The sequence below is a fragment of the Hoplias malabaricus genome, chromosome 5 (assembly GCF_029633855.1).
Source record: "Hoplias malabaricus isolate fHopMal1 chromosome 5, fHopMal1.hap1, whole genome shotgun sequence".
NCBI classification, from domain to species: Eukaryota; Metazoa; Chordata; class Actinopteri; order Characiformes; family Erythrinidae; genus Hoplias; species Hoplias malabaricus.
This window is the reverse complement of record NC_089804.1, coordinates 28420755-28437815: the sequence shown is the minus strand read 5'-3', so window position 1 is coordinate 28437815 and position 17061 is coordinate 28420755. Positions and strand designations below refer to the sequence as shown.

The window sequence follows — 17061 nt, the reverse complement described above, 5'->3', positions numbered from 1 at the left end:
TATATATATATATATATTTAATAATATCTTATAGTGGACGCTATGCTACAGGTGCTGTACACATATTTCACTGTGCACACACCTACACAGGTACATTTTCCATAGAAAACATTTGTGTTCAACAAACCTTTGTGTTCAACATACCCAGTGGCAAACATACAATAAACAATAGAGCCACCCTTAAAAAGAGGGTAGCTGTCCTAATAAGATTAATGAACACACCATTTGCATTTACAGCAATAAAATAATGTGAAAAAAAAAATATGAAAGATTTTGTTATGGATCTTTAAAGCCTGATATAGGAGTATTTCTGTTTTAGATAACCGTGATTTAATTTAGCATACATTTAGTGTTAATTACATTTAGTGTATAAAGCAATAGTGCTTTATACCTTCATTATCAAATTCATATTGTAGTGCCACGTTGTGAAAACAACAACCATTGTCTCGATTTATACCCTGCAAATTCGAATACATGCCTGTATACTTTTGGATATATTGTGTATTGTCTCTTTGTAAAAGTTAGAACTACAATGTATGCATAATGCAATGTTGCTTTAACTGCCCAATGCATTACAGCCTTTTTAAAATTTAAATTGGATCATTATGACAATTGTAACCCCCTATTCTTATTCAGTATAGTCATTAAAATCAATGGCTTTCACACGGATTTGACTGCAAATTGCCTCTTTGAACAGCTGTTAACAGTGCTGTGTAAACTGAATTTCACACATTGGGATCTGCTGTTTTTTCAATGGGAAGCTTTCCTGGTTGTTCTTGAGTCCACAGTGACATCTGCTGGAATTATTTGCTTCTCAATGACACAATAGTTTACAATAGTTTATGACAATAGTTTACCCAGACTTGTTGTCACTTGTCCATTTCAGTGTATCATTTTACATACATCAGTACAAAAATAGACTAAATACACCTGTGATATCAGTTAACACTTTAATACTAAATAATTAATAACATATTATTTGAGCAGTAATTACCTATTTGTTAAATGCTGTGCTAGTGAACTTGCAAAAAAGAAATCAAAACATTTTCAAAACATATTAAAATAATATATATATATATATGTGCTAATATATATTTAAATTAGCACGATGTCTTAAATGTATTATTCAGGCACATTTGCAAGTAGTTTTCTTATTTCAATTGTAATTTCAAGTGAAATTAAGTGAAAGGAGGACAATGTACGTTTAGATTTCAGGGTGTTTCATGAATCCGTTACGTAGTTAATGCAGTTTTGAAAAGCACATTGACGAATTTCAAGGAGCTTCCACTTCTGTTATGATCAGTCTGTCAGGACAGGGTTTGGCAGTGTGCGGAGTTAAGTTACACAATGTCTTGTTGTCTAAAATTGTAGGACACCTTAGAATATCCTAAAATATATGTCAAATTATATAGATATCTGCTTAGACGTGGACCTCCAACTAACCCTTCTGGGATAACGTATTGAAGCGGAATAGGTGGAACTGTGTTAAATGTTTAATTTTCACCAAACTAAATACAAGTTTTTTATGGGTTTTGTTCTCAAGAAAGTCAACCTATTTTTTACAACTGCTTTGTGTGTAAGTAAAGTCAGTTTTAAAATGGCGGGAAAGAATCTCCACACATTTAATTAAGAGGTATGAGTAACTGTTGTTAGTTGTTCAGTCCGTAGTAAAAAATAACGCTGTGTCCGTCAGCAGGAGGCGCTCTAGACTCACTTTAATGGGATTATTTCAAGTCCATTGATTCTGGGCATTGGTGGGTCGTCCACACCGGGGCATAGCGGCATTATAAAAGCGGTAACGAAGGACAGACAGAAGAAGAGAGAAAGAGAGAGTAAGGGACTTGGAGAGAGGCTTGGAGAGCAAATACGCTTGGATTTGGGAGAATCGCCAGAAGTGTCTCTAAAAGTACGTGAAGAGGGACTTCGTACCTGAGGTAAAGGGCAATTTAATTAAAATACATTTGTGCTTTGTGTTATCTCATTGCACGTTTGTGAACACTTCTGGGGCGTACACCCGTAAAAAGCTTTCTTGTGACCGGGGTTCCAATGGTAAGGAGAGTGCCTTAACTTCTATTGGGATCAGACCATGTGCTTGCAGTTTATGAATGAAAACCCATACAAACTGTGACCTAAAATGTATCACATTAATTGAGCCTGATTGGCTTCATGGGAGGAATGCTGATGAAGTCTGTTTCCAATGGAAGTGGCCACGTTCGGGGTTTTTTTTTTTTTTTGGCTGCATGCATGGCGAGCAAATAACAAACAGCTCATTGATCCAAAGGATGTAGCATTCGGTTCTTTGAGAAAAAAGGAAATGCATTCAATTCTCTTGATTTACATATGTACATAATTCTTACAAGCTGTATATTATACATATGAACTCACTTATAAAAACAGAGGAAACTGTCAAATGCTGTCAAATGCTGCTTTAATGTAAAAATAATGTATATATTTGTATCAAGACATTTTAAGTTATGCATAACTTTGTCTCTGTGGTCTGCAGTTGTGTTGCAGTTAATGGATAAACACACTACAAGACCCCATGTGGACTTTTGGCTTCTCTCTTTTTTCAGTTTGTATTTGTATGCATGGTGCATTTTGAAAGTTAAAGACCAGTTAATAGTCACAAAGGACACAAAGGAAAAAAAACAAAACAAAACAAAACAAACAAAAAAAAAAACAGAATCATCGTTCATCTCAGCAAATTAATTATACAAACATTTTGTAAAATAGAGAAAATTTCCTCATTGAATATTACAATATTAAAAATGTCACACTGTGTCCAGTTAATTATATAATATCACAGTATACAAAATCCAGCAACAGTGTTATAAGTAGTAAACAACATATAGTACATGAACGTTTGAAATATAGGTTGCCCTTTTCGTTAAGTTTTTATAAAATATTGATGCTGCTCATGCTTCATTTGTCTGTGGCTGTGGTCATTAGTGGATTGTTTTGTCTTACTTATTCTTTTTTGTGCTTAAAATACAATATTAATACAGTTTTATTTAATTATATAAGCTTAATGTAGTTGTAAACCACCTGACAAGCCAAATACTTTAAAAAGGAACAGCATGAGGCTCCAATAGCTGTGTACAGAGTAATGGCCCTTTTCAGTGTTGCTCTGGTGAACAGTTGAAGCATATTCAGTCCCTCAGCAACGCCGCACCTGAAGTAATTTTATATTTTCAGGTTTGCTCAAACACCATGAAGCCTTTCAGCTCAAATGTTGCTGGATAATAATTTCTTGAACACATTTAAAGCAGTGATGTCCAGCAAGACTTCTGTAACATACGTTAAATGATTTAAGAGAATTTTGTGAGTCAGAGCAGCTGTTTTCCATCAACCATATAATCTAATCAGCTAATTAGATTAAAATACATCAGTAGCAATGGTCTGAAAGTATTACTGTTCTACAAAAGCAAAAGCAGAATACCCCTTGTGCAGAGTGGGCTTAAAGGCATTTGAGGTCAGGAAAGTTCGTGCTTCATGTTTTCAGTTTTTTGCAGGATGCTAAAGGCTAATTTCTCACATTAAGAAGAAATCAGGAAATCAACTGATCATTTGCTATGTTTGGAGAGTTCTTTAAGGTTTTTTATTTTTATTAAATTCTTTTATTTACGTAAACCAGATTCCTACATTTTGAACTGTGTAAGTTTATGTGCCATAAACTGTAAATATATTTTAAACCACTGTTAGATTATGATTACCATGCTCAAATTCCCCAGCACTGGATTGTGGAGCACTGAGTACTGATGGACCTCAATCCTATTCTTTTTGGGATGAGCTGGAGTGGTGTTTAGGATCCAGAGCCAATCATACATTATCAGTGCCATTGGATACTTAAAGCAATGTTCCTTGTAGTGTAAATCCTTTCCAGAAGAGTAGAAGCTGTTACTGCAGCAAAGAGGTCTATTAGATTCAGAAGGATTGCTGAACATACAAGTGTCCACAAATTTGTGACCACAGAGCGTAAGTACTCATTACCTGCCACACCACTGTTGACCCAATGTACTCATAACATAACATACATAGAAGATCTCAGTTCTCAGGAGTGCTTATGTGTTTCTGTGACCACAAAACCATTTGCAGCATTAGTAGAATTTATTAGCGGTATACCAAAACATTATACCATATTATTAAAAATCATATTAAAGCATTACATCACAGTTCTGTAGACAGACGTATAACATGGTCTGACACATGTGAGTGAGTCACTGTTGTATAACCGTGCTTCAATAAGTGAGACATGACAAAAAGCCTGCTTTAAATGCAGTTATCCTGCAAGCTGTACTTCAGTGCCATTACAACAAAAGCCAGACTCTTGGCGTAGTGGCAAATAACAACAATTTACAAGGGTTTTGCCTTACAGCCTAAAGTGCTTCCCAGACATAATACTTATTGGCCTCCTGTTTATGGATTATGTGTCTGCATGATTGCTATGCTGCACTACTAATGTAGTTTAGGATGTCACGGTAATATTGTGCTGGTGCTTTGAACTGTGTTTGTTTTGATGTGCACACATGCTGCTTTGGCTCATATTTCTTTTTCCCTTGAATAGCTTCTTTGAATTTTGTGGATTAGAGTTAGCTACTGATTAAAAATGTTTGCATGCTTATTGTGGTCTTCCGCAACAAGAGTATTATCTTAATCCCGCAGTGCTATATTTTTCGAAAAGCATTGTACTGTACTCATAAATGCTTCTTCAAGCTCACATGTTGTAGAAGTTCGGTGGAATGGTGTGAATGTGAGCCTGACTTTTCATGCCATAAGAGGAATCACTGTCCAGTTGAAGTGGAAAGTGGCGTGTGGCTCATGGGAAAAGAATGCCATTGACCTTGCCAGTGAAAACATTCATTCATTCATTGTCTGTAAACGCTTATTCAGTTCAGGGGCGCGGTGGATCCATAGCCTACCCGGAATCACTGCAAGGCACGAACACACCCTGGAGGAGGTGCCAGTCCTTCACAGGGCGACACACGCTCACACATTCATTCACACCAATGGACTTTTTTGAGTTACCAATCCACCTACCAGTGTGTGTTTTTGGACCGTGGGAGGAAACCCACGCGGACATGGGGAGAACACAGACAGTCACCCGGAGTGGGACTTGAACCCACAACCTCCAGGTCCTTGGAGGTCACTTGTCACTAGTAAAATAAATGGTAGCTACACAAATGGGGAACCTCTGGAGCAGTAGCAATAAGTGATGTCCTATCCACAAATTAATAATTTTATATTTACATATTTTATAGTTAATCTTTGTACATAATATACCATTAACATACTCAATACCATTACCATATACATACCATTACCATACTCAAAAATCAACTAAGTACGCTCTGTGGATCTTGCAGTTGATCATTGTTAAGGAAGTACTAATGATAACCCTGAAATGCTTAGAAAAATATATTAGATTTTTTTAATTAAAATTTAATTTTGTCTAGAATCTCAGTATCAAATGATGGTATCTGCCAAGCATCTGGTCAGTTTTCAGTCCATAAACATGTTAGTAGATGTTAGTAGATGGACTGGCTATTTAGGTGTGACTGTGTGAGTGAGTATGTAAGAGTATGGTGTCCATGTTCCAAAGTATGTTCCTCCCTTGCCCAATGATTCAAGGTAGGCTCTGGACCCCCCGCAACCCTGAACAGGATAAAGTGGTTACAGAAATGAATGAATGAATGTATCTGTAAAAAGATATGTTGGTCAAACCTTATTTGTAACAATTTTTGGACAGATAATGGTAATACATTTTCCCATTTAACTGAGAAGATAGAATTTCTCCCCTAGGGCCCTGACTCACTGGCTGGGCTGTACTTAGATAAGAGATGGTGGGTTTATGGAGCTTCCCTGAGATGGAGGAGCAAATAAGTTGGTTCCAGTCAGCCAGTATTAACCCTAATCTCTCTCTCTCTCTCTCTCTCTCTCTCTCTCTCTCTCTCTCTCACACACACACACACACACACACACACACTCTCTCTCTCTCTCTCTCTCTCTCTCTCTCTCTCTCTCTCTCTCTCTCTCTCTGTGTGTGTGTCACACACACACACACATATCCCCAGTAGAATAGTTGTGAGATACAGACTGAGCCGCTCTGTGCCCTGAATGGAGCAGTTTTGCTGCTCTATAGTCCAAAGCAAACGTGGATTCTATTTACCTGCTGGTACTGAGCCCAGGCCTTATCATATCTGTTTGATGGCACTATGGCTCGTGAAGGAGCATGGGTTTTGGTGACGACCCTTTTCTCTGGAGTATTTTTCCTGTGTGTTGTGGCACTTCTTTGCTACTTTACCTGCCGCCTAGCATCCAGAGTGCTTCCCATTGGAGCGCCAATACATATCTGACTCTCAAGTGGATTTTGAGATGTGACTAAATCTCACCATTTTCATTCGTAAGTGCTGGGAAATATATATATTTTTGTGTATTACAAAACAACGTTTTTGTTTGTTTAAGAGCTGTTGACACTGTAGGCCTGTCTACAACCACATTTATCAATTTAGTGTACAAAATATTGACCTCTCCTCAACAGGTTTGCCTTATGTCATTATTGCCTAGTGTGTTCAACTGCATGTTAGTTTTCTTAAAAATGAATGTCACAGATATGTTAGCCACTCAATGTGTTGTGTTTTCTGGCTTTCTGTGGTCTCTCTACTCTGGGACTGTTCTGGTGAAATTTGATTGAAATAAGTGCTTTTATTTGATTTATGTTTTATTTATTTAGGATATTGACACAAAGCTTATATTACAATGCTTAAATATCTTTTATAACATTTTTGCCAAAGGTTTATTGCTTTTAAAGGGGTGTATTGCATAACTATGCTATTACATTCTCATTATATCAGTGGTGTTAAATGGTCTTAAAATGACAATAATATTGTTCAGCATAATTCTTTCTGGAAAAACATATGGGCCACAAAATATTGCTTTTGTGCAAGCCACTTAAAGTGCTTCAGATGTTTTTTGGGGAAAAAAAGTTTGATATACAATATCCGATACACTAAAGTCTTGTTGAAAATGGAAATTTATTTAAATAAAATGATGTGTATATGATGTGTATAAGTAGAGTTGGGAAATTTACCATGGGAATTAATGGGTAATTGTGGGAATTAATGGGAATAAAATAGCAATATTCATAGATGAGAAACTTGCATATTATTGGTGAAAAAAATCCTGAAGCATAAAGAATTGGCTAAAATAATTACATATGATACCAAAACAGTTGAATAGCAAAGCTGCTCCTCAGTTACAGGCACACAGCACATTACACACTGAAAAATGCCATGTGCATCAACTATGTCATCACATGTGTCAGAGTTATTATTTGTATTATGCCTTCATGTCTGCTGTTCACAAAAAAGTACATTGATGATAGTGTATGATATAGTTCCTTAAAATGATCCAATATTTCCTATTGATTCCAATAAATTCCCATAAATCACCAAAGTTCCCAAAATTTCCATGGATTATTTAGATTTTGGAATATGTCCAATGTTCCTGAGCTAAAGTTCCCATGGAAAGTTACTGGTAATTTACTGGAAATTTATCAGAAAATTTCCACCCTGTCGCAACCCTATATATGAGTAAATAAACACATACAATAAACTCATAATTCAAAAACACAATGCTTTTACCTTCTGGAAGTTTCAATTCCACATTAAATTTTCCAGCACTTAAATCGGGTACACAACCTTCTTATTTTAATATTGCACACCACATTAAATGGTTCAGCACTTACATCCTGGTACCAGTCTACCTTGGTCTACCTACTAAATGGTTCAGCAGTTACATTTGTCGGTAACCAGGCTCAGTGCCAAGTGTTGGCTAGAGGGGTGTAAAGCTCCCTGTTTGGGTTGTGGAACAGTGGAACTGTTTTCTCTAGAATAATGAGGGGTGCTTTTCATTATTTTTATATGAGTATGGTGTTCTTTATCATGATGTGTTAGTGAATTTGTATTCAATGGTCCATGAACTATTAGATCATGACAGTGCTGACTGATGTAGGGCTTCCCCTATGTCACTGGAAGTGAAAATGCTTTTAAACTGAGCTTCTGTGTGTGTGTGTGAGAGAGAGTGAGAGAGAGGGAGAGAGAGGGAGAGGTGTTCAGTTAATCAGCTTTGTCATGCCTATTAAACTCCTCTGTGCAGTGGCACTCAATCTCATTAAAGTGACCTTCAGGAAAATAGGAAGGGGAGCCACAGTGAGGGCAGCTGAACGCTGAGCCGTGTTTTCATTACAGCACCATTTTCAACCCTGTTCCTACTGTTGTCCCTGCTCTTAAACACCTGATCTTACCTTATCAGCTAATTAACTTTATCTCACCTAACAAATCATTAACAGTCCATTCACTGTCTTTGTCTCTTTTCCTGTTTAGCTCATTAATATCTGTCCTCAAGGCAGTTAGACTGAATGTATCTCAACATTGGTAATAATAAAATGGACCAGCTCATGGAATTTAAGTTCATCGCTTTCTAAAAGTCCTTTTGCGTTCCTTTATTGTTGGAGGCACCATTAAAAGAACACTTTGTGCAATTTTTTTGTTTAGCTTCTGGAGTGCCCCCTAGTGAAATACAATTTTATGGCACTGTGCCAAAACCAATAGGGATGGGGAGGGATTGGAAGGTGGTGTCCTACCCTGCTCCAAAGTTACACAGTGCAGTTTCTGCAGTGCTAGGCCAGAGTAGCAACAACAGAGGCTTTTTTCTTAAGATTACAGGTCAGTGAAGTATCACATTTTTCTTCCTGGAGAAAAGTGGATTCCATGCTTTCATTAGTCCATAAAAAATCAATCTTGTCCAGTGCTTGCCTAGACATGTGAACACTGACATTAGGCACTGCTAGAGAAGCTGCAGTTCCGTACGTATTACCCTGGGTGTCTTTGTAATCTCCAGCAAAATATTTTACACCTTGCTCATGGAATGATTTAGGAACACCCGTACCTGTGGATGGATATATTGGTTTTGATTTTCTTCGTTCTCTCCCGTCCAAACCCTTAAAAACTGAATTCAGCTGATGAGCATGGACACCTGTTTTATTCCCAGAGGCAGGGTGTGTGCAACCACAAATCTAAATGATGAGAACTAGACCTGCTCTCTCCATTTTTGTTTAATATTATGGGCATGTCTTCTTTGTTCCTGCATTGGGTGCAGCCATGATCTTTAGGGTAGAGAAGCAGGTTTAGAAGCATGTTGTTGCTGGTTTGGTCCACAGGATCAACAGCAAATACCAAGGAGGGGTAGTGAAGGAACTGCACTTTTTGCTCCATGAATATCCATGGCTGAATTGCACCTGAAGCAGAGCACCTAACCCCCAACTGATATTTATAAATATATATATATAGGATTGTATGTGTTATGCATCTACTGTTTATTTTGTTCTAAACATCTCCATTCTATTATTTATATCAGTAAGTAAGTTATTATTTTTTATACAATGTTATACTGTTTTATAGACTATGTATCTAAGATTTACAGCTTTCAGTGACCTTTAGTTCAGCAAGATAACTATTAAAATGTGGGTGCATATCGAGTCTCATTTCAGGAAACGTCTTTCTAACCTTTGCACTGACATTTAGAGCATCCCTAAGGCTACATAATTCATTAAGTTCATTACTATAAAGCAGTAGGTCAGAATATTTTTGCTGAAAACCTTGTATATTCAAAATAGACATTTTATGGAAGAGGCAATAATGTTCTTAATTTAAGAATGGATGGATCACATATATAAAGGTGGCACGGTGGCGCAGCAGGTAGTGTCGCAGTCACACAGCTCCAGGGACCTGGAGGTTGTGGGTTCGATTCCTGCTCCGGGTGACTGTCTGTGAGGAGTTGGTGTGTTCGCCCCGTGTGCTCCGGTTTCCTCCCACAGTCCAAAAACACACGTTGGTAGGTGGATTGGCGACTCAAAAATGTCTGTGAATCTGTGTGTGTGTCTGTGTTGCCCTGTGAAGGACTGGTGCCCCCTCCAGGGTGTATTCCCACCTTGTGCCCAATGATTCCAGGTAGGCTCTGGACCCACCGCGACCCTGAATTGGATAAGCATAATGAATGAATGAATGGAAAAATCGTGCAGTGCAGGTTTGACTCATTGGTGGTTATTTTTGGGTGTCGTAAAACTATTTGTGTATTCAGATCTGTTCCGTTTCCAAATCTCCCACTGTGTCCTGATGCAAAACACTGAAAAGTGCCCTGTGTGGAGTATTGTGTTAAAGAACCACAGTATTGGCTGTTTAGCTTTGCCTTGCTCCTCTACACATTTTTAATCATGTAGGTTATCTTCTGCCGACTATGAGGTACAACTCAGCCAGCAGCGGTAGATGGGAAAGTCTTTGGGAAACTAACACAGACACATTTTTTGCCTGGCACTTACAACAATACATCTGCTTAGAATCTAATAAAAAAGGTGTTTTGCTCTCTACAGGGCCATGGCTAGCTGCACACTACCATGTGTATGTTTGTGGGTTACTGCCAATGATGGGTTAAATTCTAAGTCTTTAGCTGTGCCCCAAGGACCCGATGACATCACAGCATGTGACATAAACGAAAAGTTAATTGATTTCTAACAGAGATTAATTGGCAAGTATCCATCCTTCACTATAGCATACGTAAACAATCAAAAGAACAAGAACATGTTTAATTTAAACGGTGTTACACTTCAAATATTCAAATATGAGTGAGGCAGTGACCCACGACCATTTTTTAATGAAATACTAAATGTGTCAAAATATTTAAAGAGGAAGAAGGAACACCTTCTCCTGTTAGGGAAATTGCTTCTCTGCATTTGACGCTTTTGTGATATTGCACACACACACACACACACACACACTAGTAAGCAATTCTTCACAAACATTAGGGGCAGTGAACACACACACACAAACACACATGGAGCAGGGGGCTGTGACCTGAGGAGCAGTTTAAGTGCCTTGCTCAAGGGCACTTCAGTGGTGAATGAATTTTCTGTTGCCGGCCCCGGGAATTGAGCTGGTGACCCTCTGGCATCAAATTTGCTTCTCTAACCTCAAGGCCATGGCTGCCCCCATGCAGAGCATTGTGAATGTATTTTCAAGTGTCATGATGCTATATGTTTGAAATAACCTCCATTATAGACTGAGAGAAGAATACACGGATATAATTACTCACAAAAAAAAACAAAACAACAATGTCTAACCACACCGCCCAACCCTTTTCTTGTTTCAGCTCCAGACTTGGCTGTGGCTTGCAGCAGACATTTGGAATGTGGTGGTTTAAAATCAGAATCATGAAGGTTATCACATTCCTCCTCTCGTGCCTGGTGTGCGGAAGCGCAGGGAAGCCGCAGTTTCCAGGTGAGCGACACTAATTGTCACAAAGACATGTGTAAGCTGCAGCATTAAGTCTCATTGTGTTGTCTGCAACCACATTACATACTTGAAGTTCCTGCAGCGGTGACATCTGGATGTTTGACTTGCTTTGACTTGACATAAAAATGGTAGTGAATAGACTTTCACGTTTATAAAATACTAGAACAGTTACTACACAGTCTATTCCTTACAATATTTACCCCTTTGGGGTCCAAGGACATCTTCTCGATTTTTGCATATTTTCTGAAATACACCTTTAAAAGGCACTTGCGTATAATACCCACAATAATATATAAAATGTTCAAAACATTTTCAGCTCTCTCTCTATACATGAAGCCCATGTGACTTGGAACACTGTGAAAAGATAATCTGGCCCAAACCCAGAAAAATTGAAGATTTTAGAAATTCTACATATTTCTTGTCAAAGCATACATTTACTCATGTGGATAAATTGTTTTTGTGATTGAAGGGGGTTTACCAGAGTCATAGTGTCATGGCTGTAGGGGGGACGAGTAGGTGGACAGAGGAATACATTTTATTAACAAAACAAAAGCACAAAGAGAAAATAAATACAATCAGGAAACTAGAAACAAAACTGAAAACAAACACAAACTGGTGTAGTGTAAAACACAAATACACTCACATACATCACCAGACACCAAACCTAGGGGGTATATGCAGGAACACAGACAAACAGCACCTGGGAAGGATAACGAAAGGTCAGGACCACAAACAAGGCACAGGTGGGAACACTGATTACATGATAGGACTAAGGCAGAGACATTAACCAAAATAAACATGGAGCCAGGTGCTAAACGAGCCCATGGCAGGGTCACAAAAATGTGATTCTATGAACTAAATACTGTATAAATTGTGTAATAAATGACTAAATTTAATTTTGTAAAATTGTTTATTTAGTAAAACTGCCATCTATCAGTCTACATGACAAAATGTTAATTCAAATTGAAGGAACCTTTAATAACACCTACTCTACTATGTAGAGAAGTGTTATGGAGATTATGTGACATCCTTTTTGCGCAGCCTAGAGACAGGAAACTCAACAGAGCTAAATACAAACAGGGGCAGAGATAGGCCGAAGAACTAAGACAAGTCTAAGGGAATAATCAAAGATCTACATAAGAACGAAGGCAGGGAATAACCAAGACACATCTGGAGTGGACTGTAATTGAGTGGAGTAAGAGATGAACCAAGACAAAAGAATCAAAAGAAAGAAAAAGGATCGAACAAACTCAGATGGAAACGAGAACAAGAGTCCGGCAGCAAATGATGCAAACCATGAATGACCAATAAGCCAAACACAGCCAAAGGAGCCAGCTTATAACAGGGAAATAAAGCTGCATTCAATTTACCTCATAAGTCATATGTCAGAGCTGGGAATGGCGTCTGAACTTGTTCCAGTTAAACATTCAGAACCCCTATGTGTTAGCTTTTTCATGGTTAGCATTGATAGCTAAATTTTATGCATTCAAACACCATGGAAACACATCCACATGCAGTGGACAGTACTGTGTGTACTTGACCTTACTGACCTGACTTTACTCACATGACCACGAAGGGGGCGTGGCAAGGGATCACAAGAGGAGCACAAGGCTAAACAAACACCCAAGCTGCGTTCCAAAGCTCAGGATGTGTCTTATGAACACTCCTTAAGGACTCTAATACTTCGTATGAAGATGACGTTCAATCCTCAGAACATATGCAGTAAAGGAGACCATGCGACAGGCAAAACGAAACTGCAGAAAGTATGCGACCTTGCAAAGATTGCGAAGTTCGCCCAGCTCTCGCGAATTTTATTTCGAGAGAAGTATGCTGAGGCCTTAAGTAGCCTAGGTCACACAACTGGGATGCGTCATGACGGCACCGGAAAGGTCTTATCTGCATCAAAGCACTAATAGGAATAAGTTCAAATAGATTGTATTTTGCTTATCAATAATATCCTGCAAGATGATTTAAAAATGTTATTCAATTCAAAACCTACTTAAAACTGTAATATTTGCAATTTGCAGTCAGGTTTCATCTGCTTAAACACTCAAATTTCAACTTTACATTTTTTAAATTAAACTGGGATAAAAAATAAAATACAGCTATATTAAAAAATGTATATGGTAATTTAATATGCCAGTAAGCTTGTCTTGTATATTTTACGTGCGCAGAGGACTGTGGGTAACCGAGGGCCATGAAGGATATGTTTGTTGCGTCCTCCAAATTGCAAAATACGTAGGCTGGCTGTACACAAAGAGTCCCTCACATTGAAACAGCCGTAGCGGCCGTGAAACGCAGCCGAGCTGCAGCCAAGACTTTGGAACGCACCTAGAGATGTAAAACAAATGCAGACAAAATGCAAAACACAGAACTGAAAACACAGAACAGGGACAAACTTTGTCACCACTGGAGATACAGTATTTAAAGACGAATTAGATTTGAAACCTGTCTTTGATTTCAACCAACTACTTTCTGGCTGCTTTATGTAATTTTGTTTTAGTGATGCAGTTACTGATCTTTCTTAAATAGTGGCTTCTCAGGGTTACAATATCATTAATAATAACTAAGGAAATTTCTTTTCAGAATTTTACTACTTCTGGGTGTAGGTGCAAATATTGCGTAAAATTCATAAACTAGCCTTTCATTATTTTATTTCCAGTCAAAACAAGCAGTAAAGTATTCATTTGTCATTTTCTGACAAACTAATAAATATTTAACAGGTAACATTTTAACATTTGACAGAAATTCTATTTATAATTTATCCATAACCTCAAAACAAAAGCTGTTTCTAAAGGTGTAACAGACATTATAACATTCACACAAATATCTAGACACACACATTTACCTCAGCTGCCTTTCATTTATTTTTCATTAACATGTAAACTGATGAAAGTATATACTTCTAATGTGATAAAAGCTAATCTACTCTACAAAAAGGAAATTAGTTAAAAATAATTAATCAAAACATTAAACAGAGCCTCCCTTGTCCGCGTGGGTTTCCTCCGGGTGCTCCGGTTTCCTCCCACAGTCCAAAAACACACGTTGCAAGGTGGATTGGCGACTCGAAAGTGTCCGTAGGTGTAAGTGTGAGTGAATGTGTGTGTGTCTGTGTTGCCCTGTGAAGGACTGGCGTCCCCTCCAGGGTGTATTCCCGCCTTGCGCCCGATGATTCCAGGTAGGCTCTGGACCCCCCGCGACCCTAAATTGGATAAGCGGTTACAGATAATGAATGAATGAATTAATTAAACAGAGCACCTAACAACCACACAAAACCCGATAAATCAACAAAACTGTACCTGTTAGATAAACAGCACATTTATCTTTGAAAGACAGGAGAAAATCAAGCTCCATCCATGCTTCAAATCAGCAAAAACCTTTGAGAAAATGTGTTTCTGTCTATCCTTCAACTGAGAAGACACAAACCAACTGTCAAAATGTCAGAAGCTGTCAAGAACCCCCTAATGAACGGGAAATAGACAAAAAAAATCTAGAACGATAGAACCGAACATTTGAAATGTGAAGTATTGAACTGGAGTCTAAATTGGTAAATAGGATTGCTTGGATGTGAAAAGGAGAAAGTACAAGTAGAGTTAACTTGGGAGGGGTGGAGAAGTAGAAACATATACTTGCAGATTTATTTGAAAAAACTAAAAACTAAACCTGAAAAGACAGTTCAACAGGAAAACAGGTGGATTTTTCTTAGATTTAGTTTTCCAGACATTTTGTAATTTTCTAAGAATATAGAACATATTCTGACACAGATAAATAACCTGGAAATGAAATAAATGTCAAGATGGTCCTTGACTTATGTGCTGTGTGCATGCTGGCACCAAATAATAAATATTAAATATTGGCATTAATATAAGATTCATTAAATGACATGCTCCAGGTATAAGGTTGTATGTAATGTTTTGCCTGGTGATAAGTATTCTTAACGCTTCTGTCACATTATGCCAGACAGTTTACAAACAGATGTTCCCCTTTGATACTGTGAGTATCTTAGAGGAGATTTCAAATACAAATACAATAGGATGTCATTGCTTATCTAACAACATTTGTAAGGTGTGTTTGGGTAGTTTGGAGCCCCAATGAGCACAGCTCAACATGTTTGGAAGTGAAAACTAACAGCTCATGTCTGTGAAGTTACCTATCAGATGCCTGCTTGGGTTAGATTCATGCTGTGAGAGAGAGGGTATCAGGATCCTCACCGTAAAAATATTGTGGTTGCTTATATGTTAATTTGCATAATGTAGGCTTGTACTGTAAAACGCACAATAAATTATTATCAAAAGATTAAATCATTCAGCCCTCGGCAGTCTCACTTTGAGCAAACCAAAATAGAATATTTGATTTGCTTAGCACATTTTCTGGCCACATTATGGACAAAAGTTAGGACATCCTCCTTCATATTGGAAAACTTTTGACTAACACTATACGTAGAAGATGATTAGATTGTCTTAGTCATGTAAACATTCTGTTTGCACATGTGATTGCAGGATAAGAAGCTTATGTGCTCTGAAAAAGACAGAGCCAGCCAGAGACCCTGCTGTTATCACTGCTTCTCTGAATAACACGTGAGATATTTTGTGGTTATGACATCTCTTGTTTTGAAAAGAAAAAAATGCTACATCTGACGTTACACTTTGTTTGGAAACAGAAATCCTTTATTTTGACACAAGCCACCACTGAATTGGAATTTGACAGTTTAGAGATAAACATATCTTTCTCTGAAATTACAGGCCTCTCGCTCAAGGTTGCCATCAACTGTTTGGATAAAGGTGTATTGTTTAAGCAAAAAGAACCCCAGAGGTTTATTTGTGAACAACACCATGGCCTTGACAGTTTTATTGCCACAGTTTTGCAAAGTTTAAAAAAACAAGTAAAGAAGCAGCAAACATGGATGTTTTTAAAAACTAGCTTCAACTCTGGGACGTTGGTAGGTTTCTTCACATAAAATGCTTGCTTTACTACATTTATTACATTTCTATTGGATTCAGGTCAGGGCCTTGACTTGGCCATTCCAAAACATACATTTTTCTTTTCTTTAACCATTCTTTTGTAGAATAAATTGTTTGTTTAGGACAAGGTTCTTGACAGTTTTCTTTAGAATTCACAGGTATAATTCAGAATTCTTCCTCTGATGATAGCAAGAAAAGATGCCACAATACAAACCCAAACCATGGTACTACCACTGCCATGTTTCACAGATGGGCTAAGGTTCTTATGTTGGACTGTAGTATTTTCTCATTTAAGCCAAATAGTTGTATTTTGGGTATAACTTTTTCCAGTTGCCTTCTGGATTGTTCATATCATCTTTAACACACTAAATGTATGTAGCCATGTTCTTCTTTGGAGAGCAGAAGCTTTCTCTTTTCAAACCTGCCTCGCACTTGTTGTGTGCAAATGTGGTTCAGTGTTCTTGTGACTGTGAGTCTACCAACAAATGATCTTGAATTTTGTGCATTTGTACACAATCTGTTTCACTGTGGATTCATGGAGTCAACACTCTTTAGAGAAAGTTTTGTAAACTTTTCCAGCCTGAAGCATCAATAACACATTTTGTGAAGATCAGAAACGTGTTATGAAAATCAGACTTTGACTTTAAATACAACAGTGTGTCCACACACACATGGTTGTCATCCCATTTATTGAAGACATGACTCTGACTTAACCCATAAACTATTGACCAATCCTAGACATTAATCTAATTTTG

At 37.7% G+C, this 17061-nt stretch overlaps 1 protein-coding gene across 1 annotated transcript in view; it reads left to right on the top strand.

Moving 5' to 3' along the window:
• The first annotated feature begins 1536 nt into the window (after window positions 1-1536).
• Window positions 1537-17061, top strand: part of alpl (alkaline phosphatase, biomineralization associated) — a 36620-nt gene continuing 21095 nt past the window's right edge. The window contains exons 1-3 of the mRNA XM_066671001.1: window positions 1537-1576; window positions 1694-1934; window positions 11203-11330. Coding sequence (XP_066527098.1) covers window positions 11240-11330 — 91 coding nt within the window. The 5' untranslated portion in view covers window positions 1537-1576; window positions 1694-1934; window positions 11203-11239. The remainder of the gene's footprint in view (window positions 1577-1693; window positions 1935-11202; window positions 11331-17061) is intronic.